The following is a 15,715-nucleotide window of genomic DNA, read 5'->3' as shown; positions in this document are numbered from 1 at the left end:
TGAGGTTAATAATACTTTAGGGGCAAAAACAGGCCCAAATTCTGTTATTTTAGCAATTTTTAGCATTTTTTCATAAAAATCCAGATCCAAAACCAAAACCCACAAGGGTGGTTTTGCCAAAACCAATCCAGATCCAAAACACGAAGGGAGATCCAGATCCAAAACCAAAACCCGAAAAAGTGGCCGCCGCACATCTCTACTTCTGGTACTCGCTTATTAGTGGTGAGGTCACCTCTGGTTCTTATACGTCATGAGATCGCTAATGTTCTTTTTGTGTGCGACAAGGTCACTTCCGATAATCACTTATTAGCGGCGAGGTTGCCTCTGGTTCTTATCTGTGACTAGATTGCCATTGTTTTTTGTGTGCGACGAGGATGCTTCTGGTTTTTGTGTGCATTGCTATTGCTCCCTTGGTTTTTGTTATTCGCATATTCAATTCATACATCCATACCCCGGTCATGTGATCTGCATCCTCAAATCTATGCTCCTAGTTACTGTTAGTTACTCTTGTCAGTCCTGAGTCCTGTATTCAGTTTAGATTACTCATTTGTTATTTCTGGATAGTCCTGCAACTGCTCCAGGTACTATCCACTTAGAACAGGTGCTAATCATAACAATTACGATAAATAAAAAGGTACTTGTTCCACAATCGCGGGCATCGTGTGCCTTAACTTTAAGGCACACGATGCCCGCGATTTCCCTTGAAAAAAGCACAACTGTGGTACATCGCGTCGGTCGTGTGCCTTAAGAAGGCACACGACGCGACCGACGCGATGCCCACGATTTCCCCATAGGCTTCAATGTTAAAATATTTTAACATTGAAGCCTATGCGCGCCCGACACGATGCCCCCGATTTCTCCATAGGCTTCAATGTTAAAATATTTAACATTGAAGCCTATGCGATGGACCCGATTTGTCCATAGGCTTCAATGTTAAAATATTTTAACATTGAAACTGAGTCCATTTAACATAGCAAAAAATGGGAAAAGGCCCAATATGGGCCATTTCTCATTGGTTATGGCCCCGTCACGATTGACGCTAACCCGAAGCGTGGCGAGTGCAGCGAGCCCGCGAGGGGCGGCGGTGCGCGTCCTCCGACCTTTTCATTCCCCTACTATCCACGTCGGCGTGGAGTTGAGAATAGATTAGTGTGGTGAGCGCAGCGAGCCACCGAGCCCGAAGCCTCGCGGGCTTCACAGCTGTCCGCGTCCCCTCGCGGGGCTCGCTGCGCTCGCCACGCTTCGGGCTCGGTGGCTCGCTGCGCTCGCAACACTAATCTATTCTCAACTCCACGCTCAACTCAACTCCACGGAGGACGCGCACCGCCACCCCTCGCGGGCTCGCTGCGCTCACCACGCTTCGGGTTCGCGTCAATCGTGGGGGTGGCGGCCACAATGGGGGGCCATTATTTTTTACACACTTGACGGGGCCATACCCAATGAGAAATGGCCCATATTGGTCCTTTACCCATTTTTTACTATGTTAAATGGACTCAGTTTCAATGTTAAAATAATTTAACATTGAAGCCTATGGACACGATGGACCCGATTTCTCCATAGGCTTCAATGTTAAATTATTTTAACATTGAAGCCTATGGAGAAATCGGGTACATCGCGTCGGTCGCGTCGTGTGCGTTTTGGTATGCACCTGACGCGACCGACACGATTTTTTCCGACACGACCACCACGATAGAAATCCTTGTGGCCGTGCTAGGAAACAAGTACCAATAAAAATGTTTGTTTGCCAATTTTCACACCAATTTTGACAAATTCACTTGGCACTCAAATGGTTAATCAAGCATTGACCTCATCAGTGTTTGCAAACCATCAATGATTGATGCCTATCTCTGCTCTGACGTTAGGAGGCATAGATATCAGGCAGTTGGTCCCACTGCACTTTATCAGTACCCAGGCGAGTCAGTCTGACCCTGCATTGGCCACTAAAGTTGGGATGTGCCTTCCGTGGCAATAACATACTGTATATACATACCTCCCAACTTTATCAATGTTAAAATAGGGACACCCGCGCCCGAAAAGGGGGGCGAGGCATATGCAAATGAGGATGCGGTTTATGCTAATGAGACCACGCTCCGTTTTCGGCCGCGAATAGATGCTGTGCGCATGCACACAGCGTCTATTCTGTCAGATTGGGGGGGACTCCCAACTGCCCCCCCCCGCAGCGGGACACTGCCGGCCGTGGGAGGGACGCGGGAACGTCCCCAAAAACTGCATTTAGCGGGACAGTTGGGAGGTATGTATATAGGAATCTCCTATATATTTGGCTACATCTGTCACTCAAAGTGGGTGTCTGTGTCTATAACGCTCTGTTCCTGGACTTTCCTCTTAATGTGTGATTGCCTTCATCTGTGCTGAACACCTTTCTGAGAAATTAACCTGTTTAAAACAGGTGATGGCAATCATACATTAAGGAAGTCTAGAAACAGAGCATTGTGTCCCTCCTGGAGAGGGTCATGTTGGGAGGTATGTGACAGAGAACCTTACCAGTGAGCCCACAGACAGTGCCAGACACCCACTGCCTTCCCATGTTTCCCAGCACTGCTACTCCACAGCCACCAGGTGAGCGCCCCCCTCCCGCGATTTGCGGCAAAACCTCCCCCCCCCCTCCCGCGATTCGCGGCAAAAACACCCGCTCCCCCGCGACCCCCCCTACCGCGATTCGCAGCAAAAACACCCCCGCACCCCCCCTCCCGCGATTCGCTGCAAAAAGAACCCCCCCACGACCCCTCCCGCAATTCGCGGCATAACCACCACCCCGCGACCCCCCCTCCCGCGAATCGCGGCAAACCCTCCCCCGTGACACCCCCCCCGATTCGCGGAAAAAACACCCCCCCCCGCGACCTCCCTCCCGCGATTCGCGGCAAAAAGAACCCCCCGCGACCCCCCTTGCACGATTGGCGGCACCCCCCCTGCGACCCCCCTCCCGCGATTCGCGGCACCCCCCCCCGCAATTCGCAGCAGCCCCAGGATTAAATGGCACATGCAAAACACTGACATGGCTATGGTCGACAATGAAAAAGGTTGACATGAGTTTTTGAAGATTTATTTTTAATTTTTTTATATTCATTGTCATGTGTCGACATGGACGCCAATGAAGTGGCACACTTATGTCAACATTTACATGTGTTGACCTTTCTGTGTTGATTTTTTCTTGTGGCGATTCGCGCCACACCCCCCCGCAACCCCCCCTCCCGCGATTCGCGGCACCCCCCGTGACCCCCCACCTCCCGCAATTCGCGGCAACCCCCCACCGGAACCCCTGTGAACCCCGCCCTCCCGCGATTCGCGGCACCCACCCCCGCGACCCCCCCTCCCGCAATTCGCGGCACCCCCCGTGATTCGCGGCAGCTCCAGAATTAAATTGCACATGGAAAACACTGACATGGCTATGGTCGACAATGAAAAAGGTTGACATGAGTTTTTGAAGTTTTTTTGTCATTTTTTGAATATTTTCATATTCATTCTCATGTGTCGACATGGACACCAATGAAGTGCCACACTTATGTCAACATTTACATGTGTTGACCTTTCTGTGTTGATTCTTTTCTTGTGGCGATTCGCGTCACACCCCCCGCAACCCCCCCCCCACAACCCCCACTCCCGCGATTCACGGCACACACACACACACACCTCCCCCGCGATTCTCGGCACCCCACCCCGTGACCCCCCCTCCCATGATTCACGGCACACCCCCGCGACCCCCCTCCCATGATTCGCCGCAATCCCCGCCCCGTAACCCCCCCTCCCGCGATTCGCGGCACCCACCCCCGCGACCCCCCCTCCCGCAATTCGCGGCACCCCCCCCGCGATTTGCGGCAGCTCCAGAATTAAATTGCACATGGAAAACACTGACATGGCTATGGTCGACAATGAAAAAGGTTGACATGAGTTTTTGAAGTTTTTTTTTTCATTTTTTGAATGTTTTCATATTCATTCTCATGTGTCGACATGGACACCAATGAAGTGCCACACTTATGTCAACATTTACATGTGTTGACCTTTCTGTGTTGATTTTTTCTTGTGGCGATTCGCGTCACACCCCCCCCACCCCCCCCCCCCCGCAACCCCCACTCCCACGATTCACGGCACACACACACCCCCCCGCGATTCTCGGCACCCCACCCCGTGACCCCCCCTCCCGTGATTCACGGCACACCCCCCGCGACCCCTCCTACCATGATTTGCCGCAACCCCCGCCCCCGTAACCCCCCTCCCTCGATTTGCGGCAACCCACCCCGCGACCCCCCTCCCGCGATTCTCTGCAATCCCTCCCCTCCCGCGATTCGCAGCATCCACCCCCCCACAACCCCCCCTCCTGCAATTCGCGGCACCCCCCGCGACCCCCCCTCCTGCAATTCGCGGCACCCTCCGCGACCCCCCCTCCCGCGATTCGCGGACACCTAAGTTGCAATACAGGGCATCTTTCATACAATTCTAACCATATTTCTCATATACAAACGTTCACAAATTAAGGGGGCGCAGCCCCTTACGACGGTGTGAAGAGCGCCCGTAGGGCGCGATGAATCACCTAGTCAGCAAAATATGTGTAGAAAAAAACTGGATGAGCTTCATCGGAGGAAAAGGTCAACAGTCAGGATTTATTTGTGATAGGATATTGTCAGCAAGGAGAGATGTGCATGCTGGGGGTCCTGGTATGGCTATTATTTCAGGAATTTAACGTATGAAGTAATAAAGGGAGCTTTCTTTAATTTTATTAACAAATCATTAAGACACAGTATAAAAATGTTTGAACTCATCTTTTAAAGAAAGGAGAGTCAAGGGTCAAAAATTGTCAGGGGTGCCATTATTATTATTGTTATTATGGGCATTCCTGACTATTAGAATGACTGCATGTAAGCCCTAACGACTGCTCACATGCCCTCCATGGAATACTGCTATTTTTGTAAGGAGGAATCAGTACTTGTGGAGTATCACGGCTCCCATCGTATGGCATCGTATGCCATATGTAGTGGCATACAATGGCATACGATGCGATGCGATGTTTTACCGATTTTTGAGCATTTTTGCTCAAAAATCGTATGCCATCGCATGGCATCGTATGCCATATGTAGTGGCATATGATGGCATACGATGCAATACGATGTTTTACCGATTTTTGAGCATTTTAGCTCAAAAATCGTATGCGATGCAATGGCACCCGATTTTGCACTGAAATGCATCAGAATGCATTGAAATGTGTATTAAAGTAGTGAAATGCCCCCAAATGCCATTTTTCATAGTGCACCACCCCCACTATCAACGTCAACCCGAAGCGTGGCGAGCGCAGCGAGCCCGCGAGGGGCGGCGGTACGCGTCCTACGACCTTTTCATACCCCCACTATCCACGTCGGCGTGGAGTTGAGAATAGAATAGTGTGGCGAGCCCGAAGCGTGGCGAGCCCCGCGAGGGGACGCGGATACCTGTGAAGCCCGCGAGGGGACGCGTATAGCTGTGAAGGTATCCGCTGCGCTCGCCACGCTTCGGGCTCGGTGGCTCGCTGCGCTCGCCACACTATTCTATTCTCAACTCCACGCCGACGTGGATAGTGGGGGTATGAAAAGGTCGTAGGACGCGTACCGCCGCCCCTCGTGGGCTCGCTGCGCTCGCCATGCTTCGGGTTGGCGTTGATAGTGGGGGTGGTGCACTATGAAAAATGGCATTTGGGGGCATTTCACAAGTTTAATACACATTTCAATGCATTCTGATGCATTTCAATGCAAAATCGGGTGCAATCGCATCGCATGCGATTTGATCGCATGCGATGCGATTTTTAGCATACGATCTGCATACGATGCAGGTCATGGGAGCCGTGATACTCCACAAGTACCGAGGAATCTTACTACAGAACAATCATGTTCTCCTTAGTAAAACACTCGAAAGACAATACTGCTTTTGTTTTAAATGAACTGATTTCTCCATTCCAGAAGACCTTTTAACCATCCCTTAGGAAGTATTTGTGTCGACCGTCACAAAGTTATCCCCAGAATGCTGGTTACAGTAAGTGAGCTTTATTAGCTCCTGTATACTGTACGTAGACATATTAATATATTTAACCCTGATGCTAGGAATGCAGATATTTGGCAGGAGAGACATACTGTAGCCTTTCTCTTCTGCTCCTTCATTGGTTTAAGGCACATTTGATTCCTGCCTTCTCATACTCTTGGATGCTCTTTGTTTACCACAGATTTACTTCAATAGTTTACCCTGTCTATAGACACGTTAATCAATGAAGTAGTCTTTTACCTCAGATAGTGGCAGTTGTATGAAGAGTCGATATGGGGAGAAGGGGTATCAAACCATGTTATGTGCACTAATACCGCTTCTCCCCCATGTATGAATGAGCCGGTGAGCGCTAAATGACAGGAGCGCTATGTCCATATCGACGCTGCTATCTAAATGATAGCAGGCCGATATGCAGGGTGAATGTGTGAAAGGTCAGCAGAGCTGTCCGTTCCGTCCACTACTGCTATCGGCTTCACCAGCAACAGGCTGGCGAAGCCCTATCTCCACAGCAGGGACAGCCCTGTCCCTGCTGCTGGCTGTGGGCTGCGTTGGAGATCTCGTGTGAGTAGCGAGATCCCACGCATGCCCAGACCAGCTGGCTAGGGGAGAGAATAAGGGTTTTTAAAAATGTGCAGGCCTGAGGGGATGCCTATAAGGAGAGACGTTAACGCTGGGCATAACGGCTCTCCTTATCGGTGCATGGGGGGTTAATACATTTCCTGCTAAGGGTGCCCGCTTCTCCTCGTTATGCAGGAGAAGCGGGACCCGATATTTAACGAAATGAGCTTGTTATTAAACCTGCCCCACAAAGTCTAAACTCATTTATGCTGGCTTAATAGAACAGGAGTTTATCCAATGGTCTCTGTAATAAAATGTCATGATAACCATTCATTGCCCCTGCTACTATGTATCATACTTGTCTACTTTGCATTTCACCTCTCCGGGAGAAGCCCATAGAGGCAACATGTCTGGGAGCCGGAAACAAGGCTGACATCACTTGGCCCACCATGCCGGAAAACTCTGTAATTCACGGGTTGCTGAGAGGGGGGGGGGGGCTTAAATGTCGCAAAATCCCCTATTGTGTCATTTTAGCCCCGTCCCCTCTCAGCGGACCCGCATTTTTCTGTAATTTAACCAGCGGGTAAGGGGGGAGCGGGGGCTATGATCAGAAAGCAGGAGACTTGCCCACTTCCCCAGGGGCCGAGAGGCGTACCCGGTTTTTGGGAGGCTCCCGGGCATTCTGGGAGGGTAAGCAAGCCTGCTATGTATACTGTGTTAATAATAATCTAATTTAGCATGTATAACTGTGTATTCATTTATGCAACATCCTTGGGCATAGCTACCATAGGTGCAGGGAATGCAACTGCTATGGGTCCCATAGCTGAGTGGCACCACCTTCCAGGTGAACATTCCATGTGTAAAATACATTTTTCACCACGGAGTACATGGGGCCCTTACACACTTTGGCCTTGGGGCCTGCAATATATCTAGGTAGGTATGCCCCTGGATCTGCTCACTGTTATATGGTATAACATGAGCTGGAGAACATTAAACTGTTACATTATATGAACTTGGGCACTATAATATGGCACAGGGGAGGGTGTACATCGCATATTTGAAGTTATAAACCCTCATCATACTAATGCAGTTGTGGCAATAGTGCCCACACCCACGTCCCATACACAGAATTGTAGAATAATGCAGCTTGATACAGTAATCTTACACGATGCATATGTACATGCCTACACATTGGGTAAGAAGATGTGTACAAAGGGGGAAATTTTGCCCTACAGTTTTAACTATATAGTCAAATTGTTTTAGAAATCTTGCCAAAATCTCAGTGTTTCCCCTGATGCGTGGCCCCACAAGTTCGGTAGCGCATGGATAAATAGACTGTGCAGGCAAGGCAGTTTTTACTATGTAATGTTTTTGGCCATAGGCTGAATAGCACATACTGTAGTCAAAATAGCAAGTGAACATAGTCAAAATCTGAAGTGAAGATAGTCATGATTGTATGGCTCTGGGGAGTTCATAGTCCAAATCGTCCATAGCCAAAATCGCATCGTGTGTACACAGCTTAAAATGAAGGATACATCTGTAGGGTTGCTTACTAGAAGTTGTGCATAGATTCCTACAGAAGGGCTGATTTAGGCTGCTTTCATGTGTGCTTGTTTGAGTGATACACTCTTTTTTGCATATTATCTACAACTAACAGTTTTTAAATAGGCGCACAAGAGATTTTGGCTAAATGTACTGGAGGTTTTGACTGGGAGATTTTGGGCAGGGTGTATTAAATCGCCCATCGCACCGATGTTGACCACATATATACTAACATATGCGATCAATATCACAATGTGTTGACTGAGGCCCCCGCAATACCTGTGAGGTGGTAGTTCGCATCTGTGGCAGGGGTTGGTGGAGGCAGTGGGTTGTGGTACCTGGCGATAGGAAGCCCATACGCTTCTATAGGGTATCACCATCCAAAGGTGGCGATACCCTGGGTGGCAAAGATGCAGCAGCTGGGTCTTAGTACATTTGAAAATGTGGTAAAACCCCCCAAAACTTGGGTTTTACCGCATTTTTCCCTTTTTCCCACCCCATGTCTAACTAATTACAAAACTTGTTGCACAGGAGCCATATTTTTGTTGTGTCCCATAGGCGCAGTGTCATGTTATGAGTTGATGATGATGACAGACACATTGTGCATTACCTTTATATTCGATGCTTGATATTGAGCTGCAGATATCTAAAGATTTCTGCTACTAAAAATAATACAGCAGAAACTTGTATAGACCCATTTTTTTCACTTGTACCATATAGCAGGCTCTAGACACTTAATTTACTTCAGGATACCAGTCTGAGAACATAATTATCCAAACGTGCCAGAGGTTATTCATTTTATTCTCGCTGTTTTTCTGGAAAATGTAAATCATTCTATGAATCCGATCTGCTGATTAGTGTAACTAGCAGTAGTTGATGTGGGTAATCTCTCTTTCCAAATAATCATGGGTACACTAGTCACTAACATGCATCATTAGGGAAAACAGTGCCGTCGGATCCTCGTGGGCGGGTGACATTTCATGTTCCACACAGCACAGATGTTCCACAGCTAGTGACTTGTGAGCCATCTCTGCATCAATTTTGTTGAATGTTACCAATTACTCAGGTGTTAGGAAAATATCCTGTTTTTATCACAGAAAGGAAAGAATCCAGCTGGCATGTACATATAACAAGGATGTTATTCTCCCCTTTGTTTAACCCCTTATGTTATACAGTATATGCTGGAGAAACAAGATAATGTTATAGATAGGTTCATTTTTCCAAGATTCTGGGTATTTTATGATTTTGAATACAGAGTCAATTATCAAACAGACCAGTGTACACCTTTTAACCTAGAAATAAAATTAATGGTACAGTACGAGTGTCATTATTCTTTTTTATATGTGCAGTGTTTGGAATATATAACACAATCAAGCAAAAGTTTATTATATCTCCATTTATTACTGAGAAAGAGAACTAAGGGCAAAATGTATCAAGCTTCAAAAAGTGCTAAAATGGAGAGTGTTGAACAACCAGCCAATCAGCTCCTTACTGCCATGTCACAGTCTGGATTTAAAAAATGTCAGGTAAAAGCTGATTGGTTGTTTTTCACATTCCACTTTATCACTTTTGGAAGCTTGATACATACAGTATGGTCCAATGCTACCCAGGACATTGAAGAGAAAGGTGATAGGATTCTATACTGTTTGTTTAAAAGTTCCAAGTCCAACTCACTGGATGGGAGCTGGGTTTCTATAGTGGCCTAATCAGCTAAAACATAACTAACAGTTAATATGTAGGTGGATCTGGAGGCAGGGAGGAACATATGATCACTTACCTTTCCTGGCATGAGCTTATAGATAGAAAATGAAGGCAAACAGAAAACAAAATGGAAATGAATAAATGAACGGATGAAAGAATGAAATGAAATAAATGAAACATAGGGTGAGATTTAATAGGATGGGATATTCAGAAAGTGAGAGATTTGGTAAGAAATCTCCAGTTTTTTTAAAGCGGCAATCATTTACACTGCAAAACCAGTTTGATTTTGCAGTGTAAATGATTGCAGCTTTAAAAAACTTACCAAATCTCTCACTTTCTGAATATCCCATCCTATTAAATCTCACCCATATTATTTTCTCCATAATCAATGTTCACCTAAAAACTACCAAAAACCAACATACTGTATTCAGTATGAATAATGACATTTTACCCTGACTATACAAAAAAAAGATTGAAGTACAATTTTTTTTTCATATTTATTTATTTACTGTGTTTTATAAAGATTCCCGCAAAGCAATTATTTCAACAGTGTATGAAGGGATGAATGCAGCACATACTTGCCAAAGAGTGGCCGCTCCACTATTCATAATAACTTCTTTTTCCTATGGGGATTGCTAATTATGACTGTAATCATGGATAAAAACTGTCCTGAAAAACGGCTTCCGGCTTGTCAATCACCGTTTGAACAAACAGCCAATACATTAGTGCAAGCCCATTGGTGGGAGTAAACAAACAATATGTCCGTGAATGCCGTCATTCACAGACATAGGCCCTTATTCTGATTGACTCACAAGGCTGCGAATTTGCAGATTACTGCATAAATAATGTTTTTATATTCAGGCAAATATATCTAAATGTTCTTTCGCCTACCAATCCTGAATGCTGTTTGTCATATATATAATAAGCTACTGCATTAATATTAGTCACACACAGATTCAGCCATTATCTTTGGTCCTCACCTTATTTTCCCCAATGTGTGAGCAACCATTCATTATAAAATATTCCTCATGACAGATCCACCTCTATGCATTATGAATAATGAGAAAGATCTAGTGGTGAATGTAACAGGGATGGTAAAGAACTGGACATGTGTGTGTTTCCCTAACATCAATTCTTAATGAACGGAGGTAATTCAAATCAGTTCTCAGTAGAAAATATATTAACTGGGAATGTATTGTTGAATTATTAACGGCATAACGCTTGCCTGGCTTCATACGTCTAAAGTGGATCTTGTTCACTGAGCCAAGGAACTAATGTGTCAAACTGAGAATAGCATAAATCTCTATAATGCTTATGCCTTTCAGGATATCTGTGTACACCAAGCATTTTGTTTCATCAATACATATTACCAATTCATTCGGGATCTTTTAAAGTACTTAAATAACACTGTAGCCTTTTACGCAACGCCTGTGTAGAGTTTGTGATTAATGTCCCCTCCCAACCTTTACTTCTTAGAAACTGTATAGCTGTGACAATTCAATGTGACAGTCTCTCCTCCAGGACAAATGGAGATGCATTGATTCTTACAGCGCACGTAGGCCTAAGGTTGTCATGCACTGAACATTTTTAGCTGTCTTCTTCCCTGGCGAATACAAGGAACACATGACATTTCCTTACTTGGTAGTTTGCTCAGTTCATTCATAAATTTGTCCTTCATGTCCGAAAAGACATTGTGTTTGGTTGATATATCCGTGACATTTTGGTGGGGTTCTGGCAAGGCCGTGGTGCGCGTTGTCTGCTCAGATGCAAGCTCGACAGATCTACGCTCCTGGCTCATTGTTGAGCTGTAGGGAAAAAAAATATATAAATTAGCTGAACTGCAGAAAAAAACATTTTTTTCCACAATACTATCATTGACAATTTGTTTGGCATATCAGATCACAATAGTTTTTAGAACAAACAATTATTATTAGATCTGATTTACTCTGATTTACTCTGACTTCTAAGCAGGATCTTATTGGCTATCAACTGTCAACAACTGTCATGTGATTTGGCATAGCCAATAAGATCCTGCTTTGAAATCAGAGTAAATCAGAACCTGCACATCTCTAATTATTATTTGATTAAGATGTTGCTCTGTCCACCCTGTGGATTGTCTATTAAATATAATGACCTTAACCCATACTTGCCTATCCTTCCAGAATACCTGAGGAACTCCTACACTCCTGGGAGAGTAGCCCAGCCTTCCCAATTCCGAACACTTTTCCACATACTTGGCAACATATAAGATCCCCCCTCTGGGAGTGGGCAGTAAGGTGGCGGGGTCTGCTGCAATTGTGGTCCTGCTCAGTGATGTGACACAATTGAACACCAAGGCCACCCACTCACTTGGGAGACATATGGTAGATAATAGCATGTGTGAGACTGGCCTACTATCTCTGGAGTCTTGGAGAGTCCCGCAAGCATTCTGGTAGAGTAATGGGCCCCATACATCAGCAATCACAATTTATGGATTTTCAGATATTGGGATATTTTGGCCAGATAAATGGATTTTACAATCTATCCGACTTTGCCCACACATTACAGATTTTTTCAGTGATCGGCAGATTTTTCCATCTAAAGATTGCATCTTCATATCTGGAAATTGCCCCAATCGATTGTCATTTCAGCTGTTCATAATGTAAATAGATGAAGAAAACGAATTGGGAATGCCCACACATCTAAAAAAGATCTGCAGATAATACCAGATTATTAAACATGTTTAAAAACCTGATTAAGCAATCGATTGGCGATTGTGATTGGGATTGCCAAAAGGGGGAGCCCACACATCTAAAATTAATTGTGGCAATCATCTCCATATCTGAAAATTGTCACAATTAATTGCTGATGTATGGGGCCCATTAGTATGCTCAATGGTGTGTCACATCATCATAGACCTGCTTCTTCTGCAGCCAATTGCAGAGAGTGTATTCATAACAGGGATGTTTTATGTGATAATCGTAATCTCGTGATGTGATGCATCAAGCTTCAAAGAGTGATAAAATAGAGAATGATAAACCAACAGCTAATCAGCTCCTAACTGTCAAGTTACAGACTGGGTTTGAAAAATGTCAGGTAGGAGCTGATTGGCTGGTTGCTGCTTTCTCAAAATGTTCAAAGTAATAAAATGACACTTTCAAAATAACACTGAAGAAATACATTATTAGTGCCCTGAATCAATTTTGGGATTTTTTTTACACTGACTACTACTACTAGTGCTAGATATACCATGCTCAATATGCTTCAGTTAAAAACAACTCTATAAACATCAAACATAGGCTGTGGCCGTGCTAAGAAGAAACAAAAAGGGAAGGGATGCAGCAGGGGAGGCTGTAGTTTGGCCCATACACACGGTACAATGATTAGATCACTTAGAAATTAAGCACACATCACCCTGTGTGTATACCCCCCAGAGACGGTGATGCGTGGTCCCGTGCGTCACTATCAACTGACCAGATATTGGGCCAGATTCTCTAAGCTTCAAAAGTGATAAAATAGAGAGTAATAAACAGACAGCCAATCAGCTCCTGCCTGACATTTTTCAAACACAATCTGTGACATGGCAGGTAGGAGCTGATTGGCTGGCTGTTTATCACTCTCCCTTTTATTACTTTTGAAGCTTAGAGAATCTGGCCCATTGACTGCATGCAGTTAAAGTCTAGTCATCTGTAGTGGTCTCTCACCAGAGAACACTGGCCCGCACTTATTACTCAGAACACATCTCTAGTGCACCGCTTAACATGGCTCCCTGTCGCCTCGTGTGTACAGGGCTTTACTGGTTACTCAGTACACGCCAGCCAGACATGACTGTAACCATGTGTTCCAAGTCTTTTGACATTAAGGTAAAAAAGATAGTTAGGCCATGTGATTGTTGCATTTATGAGAGTGAAGAGACTGTAATTAACATTGGAGATCTCAAGGCAGCATCTGTGCAGAAAGACTTCCAGGCACCTGCACACACCACGCTGAATCCTCACAAATCATCTCCGTGGCAACCCTCCCTGTTATTCACTAGAAGAGGCTCCCCAGTGGAACTGCTAGCTGTTATTTACAAATCAAAACATGGCTGCCAGACACAGTCACCTCAGAGATGTCATGGTAAATGTAATAATTGTTAGAGGAAACAGAAGCCTTGCTCTATGCTGAACAAATGCATGCGTGCAGAAAAGTGACTTAGGGACCCATTTATCAGAGATCGTATTTACAATGCGATCTGGCTGGAATATTTCCGCCCAGGATTGCATTGTAAAATGTGATCCTAACAACAGGATGTATCGAATAGGAGCAAGTGACTGAGATGCACGTGAAGCATGCACAGTCTACTAGAAAACATTATACCAGGCTGGTAGATTTATTAAACTTGGAGAAGAGATAAACTGGAGATAAAGCGGAGAAAAGGTAAAAGGAGATAAAGCACCAGCCAATCAGCTCCCAACTGTCTTTTTCAAACACAGCTGATTGGCTGGTGCTTTATCTCCTTTTACCTTTTCTCCACTTTATCTCCAGTTTATCTCTTCTCCAAGCTTAATAAATCTGCCCCTCAGACAGTATTACATGCGTCTCAGAATCAGACACTGTTATGTTGTTGCCTTTTCATCACTGCCAGCATCATTGTCGTGCTCATCACTTCCTAGTTCGGCCTGGAGCTGAGATGCGCTTTCAAGTGGCCTTTGACAGGGATGATTTGCTGAGTTGTAAATGATTGAGTAATGATATCATCTTGTTTTCCACATAATAAGTGCATGAAATGCACCTGCTTAACAACCTTCTAATTATAAAGTATTCATAATTCGAGTAATCAACGCAAGGGCACAATTATACCTGCTCTTGCAAATTGAGCCGCTTTAGGGGCAAACGCAATGAGTTTGATGCAGGAAAAATAATGTCTCAGTTAAAAGCCAATTTAGTCTGTCTGGCAGCATATTGTGTTATTTTGGCTAAAGTTGGAATAGGCAGGTCAAAGCATACTGGAGGCACAAGCTGTGTTAGGGTAATAACAAAATAAAATTCCAGTTGAAAGTTAACCCCTTCCTGACAGAGCCAGTTTTTGCGTTCCTGACAGAGCCCTTTTTTTCAAATCTGACATGTATCACTTAAGTGGGTATAACTTTTTTTTGCTTTTACTTATCCCAGTGATTTTGAGATTGTTTTCTCGTGACACATTGTACTTCAAGTTAGTGGTAAATTTTGGTCGATACAGTCTGTGTTTTTTTGTGAAAAATACCAAAATGTCGTAAAAAAATGGAAAATTTTGCGATTTGCAAAATGTTAAATTTTCTGCTTGTGAGACAAATAATCTTACCACTCAAAATAGTTAATAACTAACATAGACCATATGTATACTTTATGTTGCCATCATTATTTCAACCTCATTTTCATTTTTTTGGACACTAGGAGGCTTAAAATATGAATAGCAAATTCTCAAATTTTCAAGAAAATTTCAAACACTGATTTTTTTAGGGACCAGTTCAGTTCTGATGTGACTTTGAGGGACTTGTATGTGAGACACCCCCATAAATGATGCCATTTCAAAAACTGCACCCCTCACAGTATTCAAAACAGCATTTTGGAAGTTTGTTAACCCTTTAAGTGTTTCACAGGAATTAAAACAAAGTGTAGGTGAAATTTCAAAATTTCATTTTTTTTGCAGAGTTTCAATTTTAATACATTTTTCTAACGAATACAGTATATTTTACTAGAGAAATGTGACTAAAAATTGATTCCCCCAATTCTTTGGTTTTCATAAATATCCTATATGTGGCCCTAGTGTGCACGGTGACCAAACCACAGGCTTCATAATAGAAGGAGCACCTACTTGATTTTGGAGCCTCCTTTTTATGAGATTATTTTTTAGGCACCATGTAGGTTTCTAGGCACCATAAGATGCTAAAAG

The 15,715-nt window shown here is 44.4% G+C and overlaps 1 protein-coding gene across 2 annotated transcripts in view; it reads right to left on the bottom strand.

Annotated features, from left to right (window-relative positions):
- Nucleotides 1–15,715, bottom strand: part of SYT5 (synaptotagmin 5) — a 241,548-nt gene that overhangs the window by 61,477 nt on the left and 164,356 nt on the right. For both annotated transcript variants that reach the window (XM_083162650.1, XM_083162651.1), the window contains one exon: nucleotides 11,461–11,627. In XM_083162650.1, coding sequence (XP_083018776.1) covers nucleotides 11,461–11,627 — 167 coding nt within the window. The remainder of the gene's footprint in view (nucleotides 1–11,460; nucleotides 11,628–15,715) is intronic.

The sequence above is a fragment of the Crinia signifera genome, chromosome 19 (assembly GCF_055691185.1).
Source record: "Crinia signifera chromosome 19, ASM5569118v1, whole genome shotgun sequence".
Classification (NCBI taxonomy): Eukaryota; Metazoa; Chordata; class Amphibia; order Anura; family Myobatrachidae; genus Crinia; species Crinia signifera.
The sequence above is the reverse complement of the archived record's forward strand: the minus strand, read 5'-3'. Positions and strand labels throughout refer to the sequence as shown.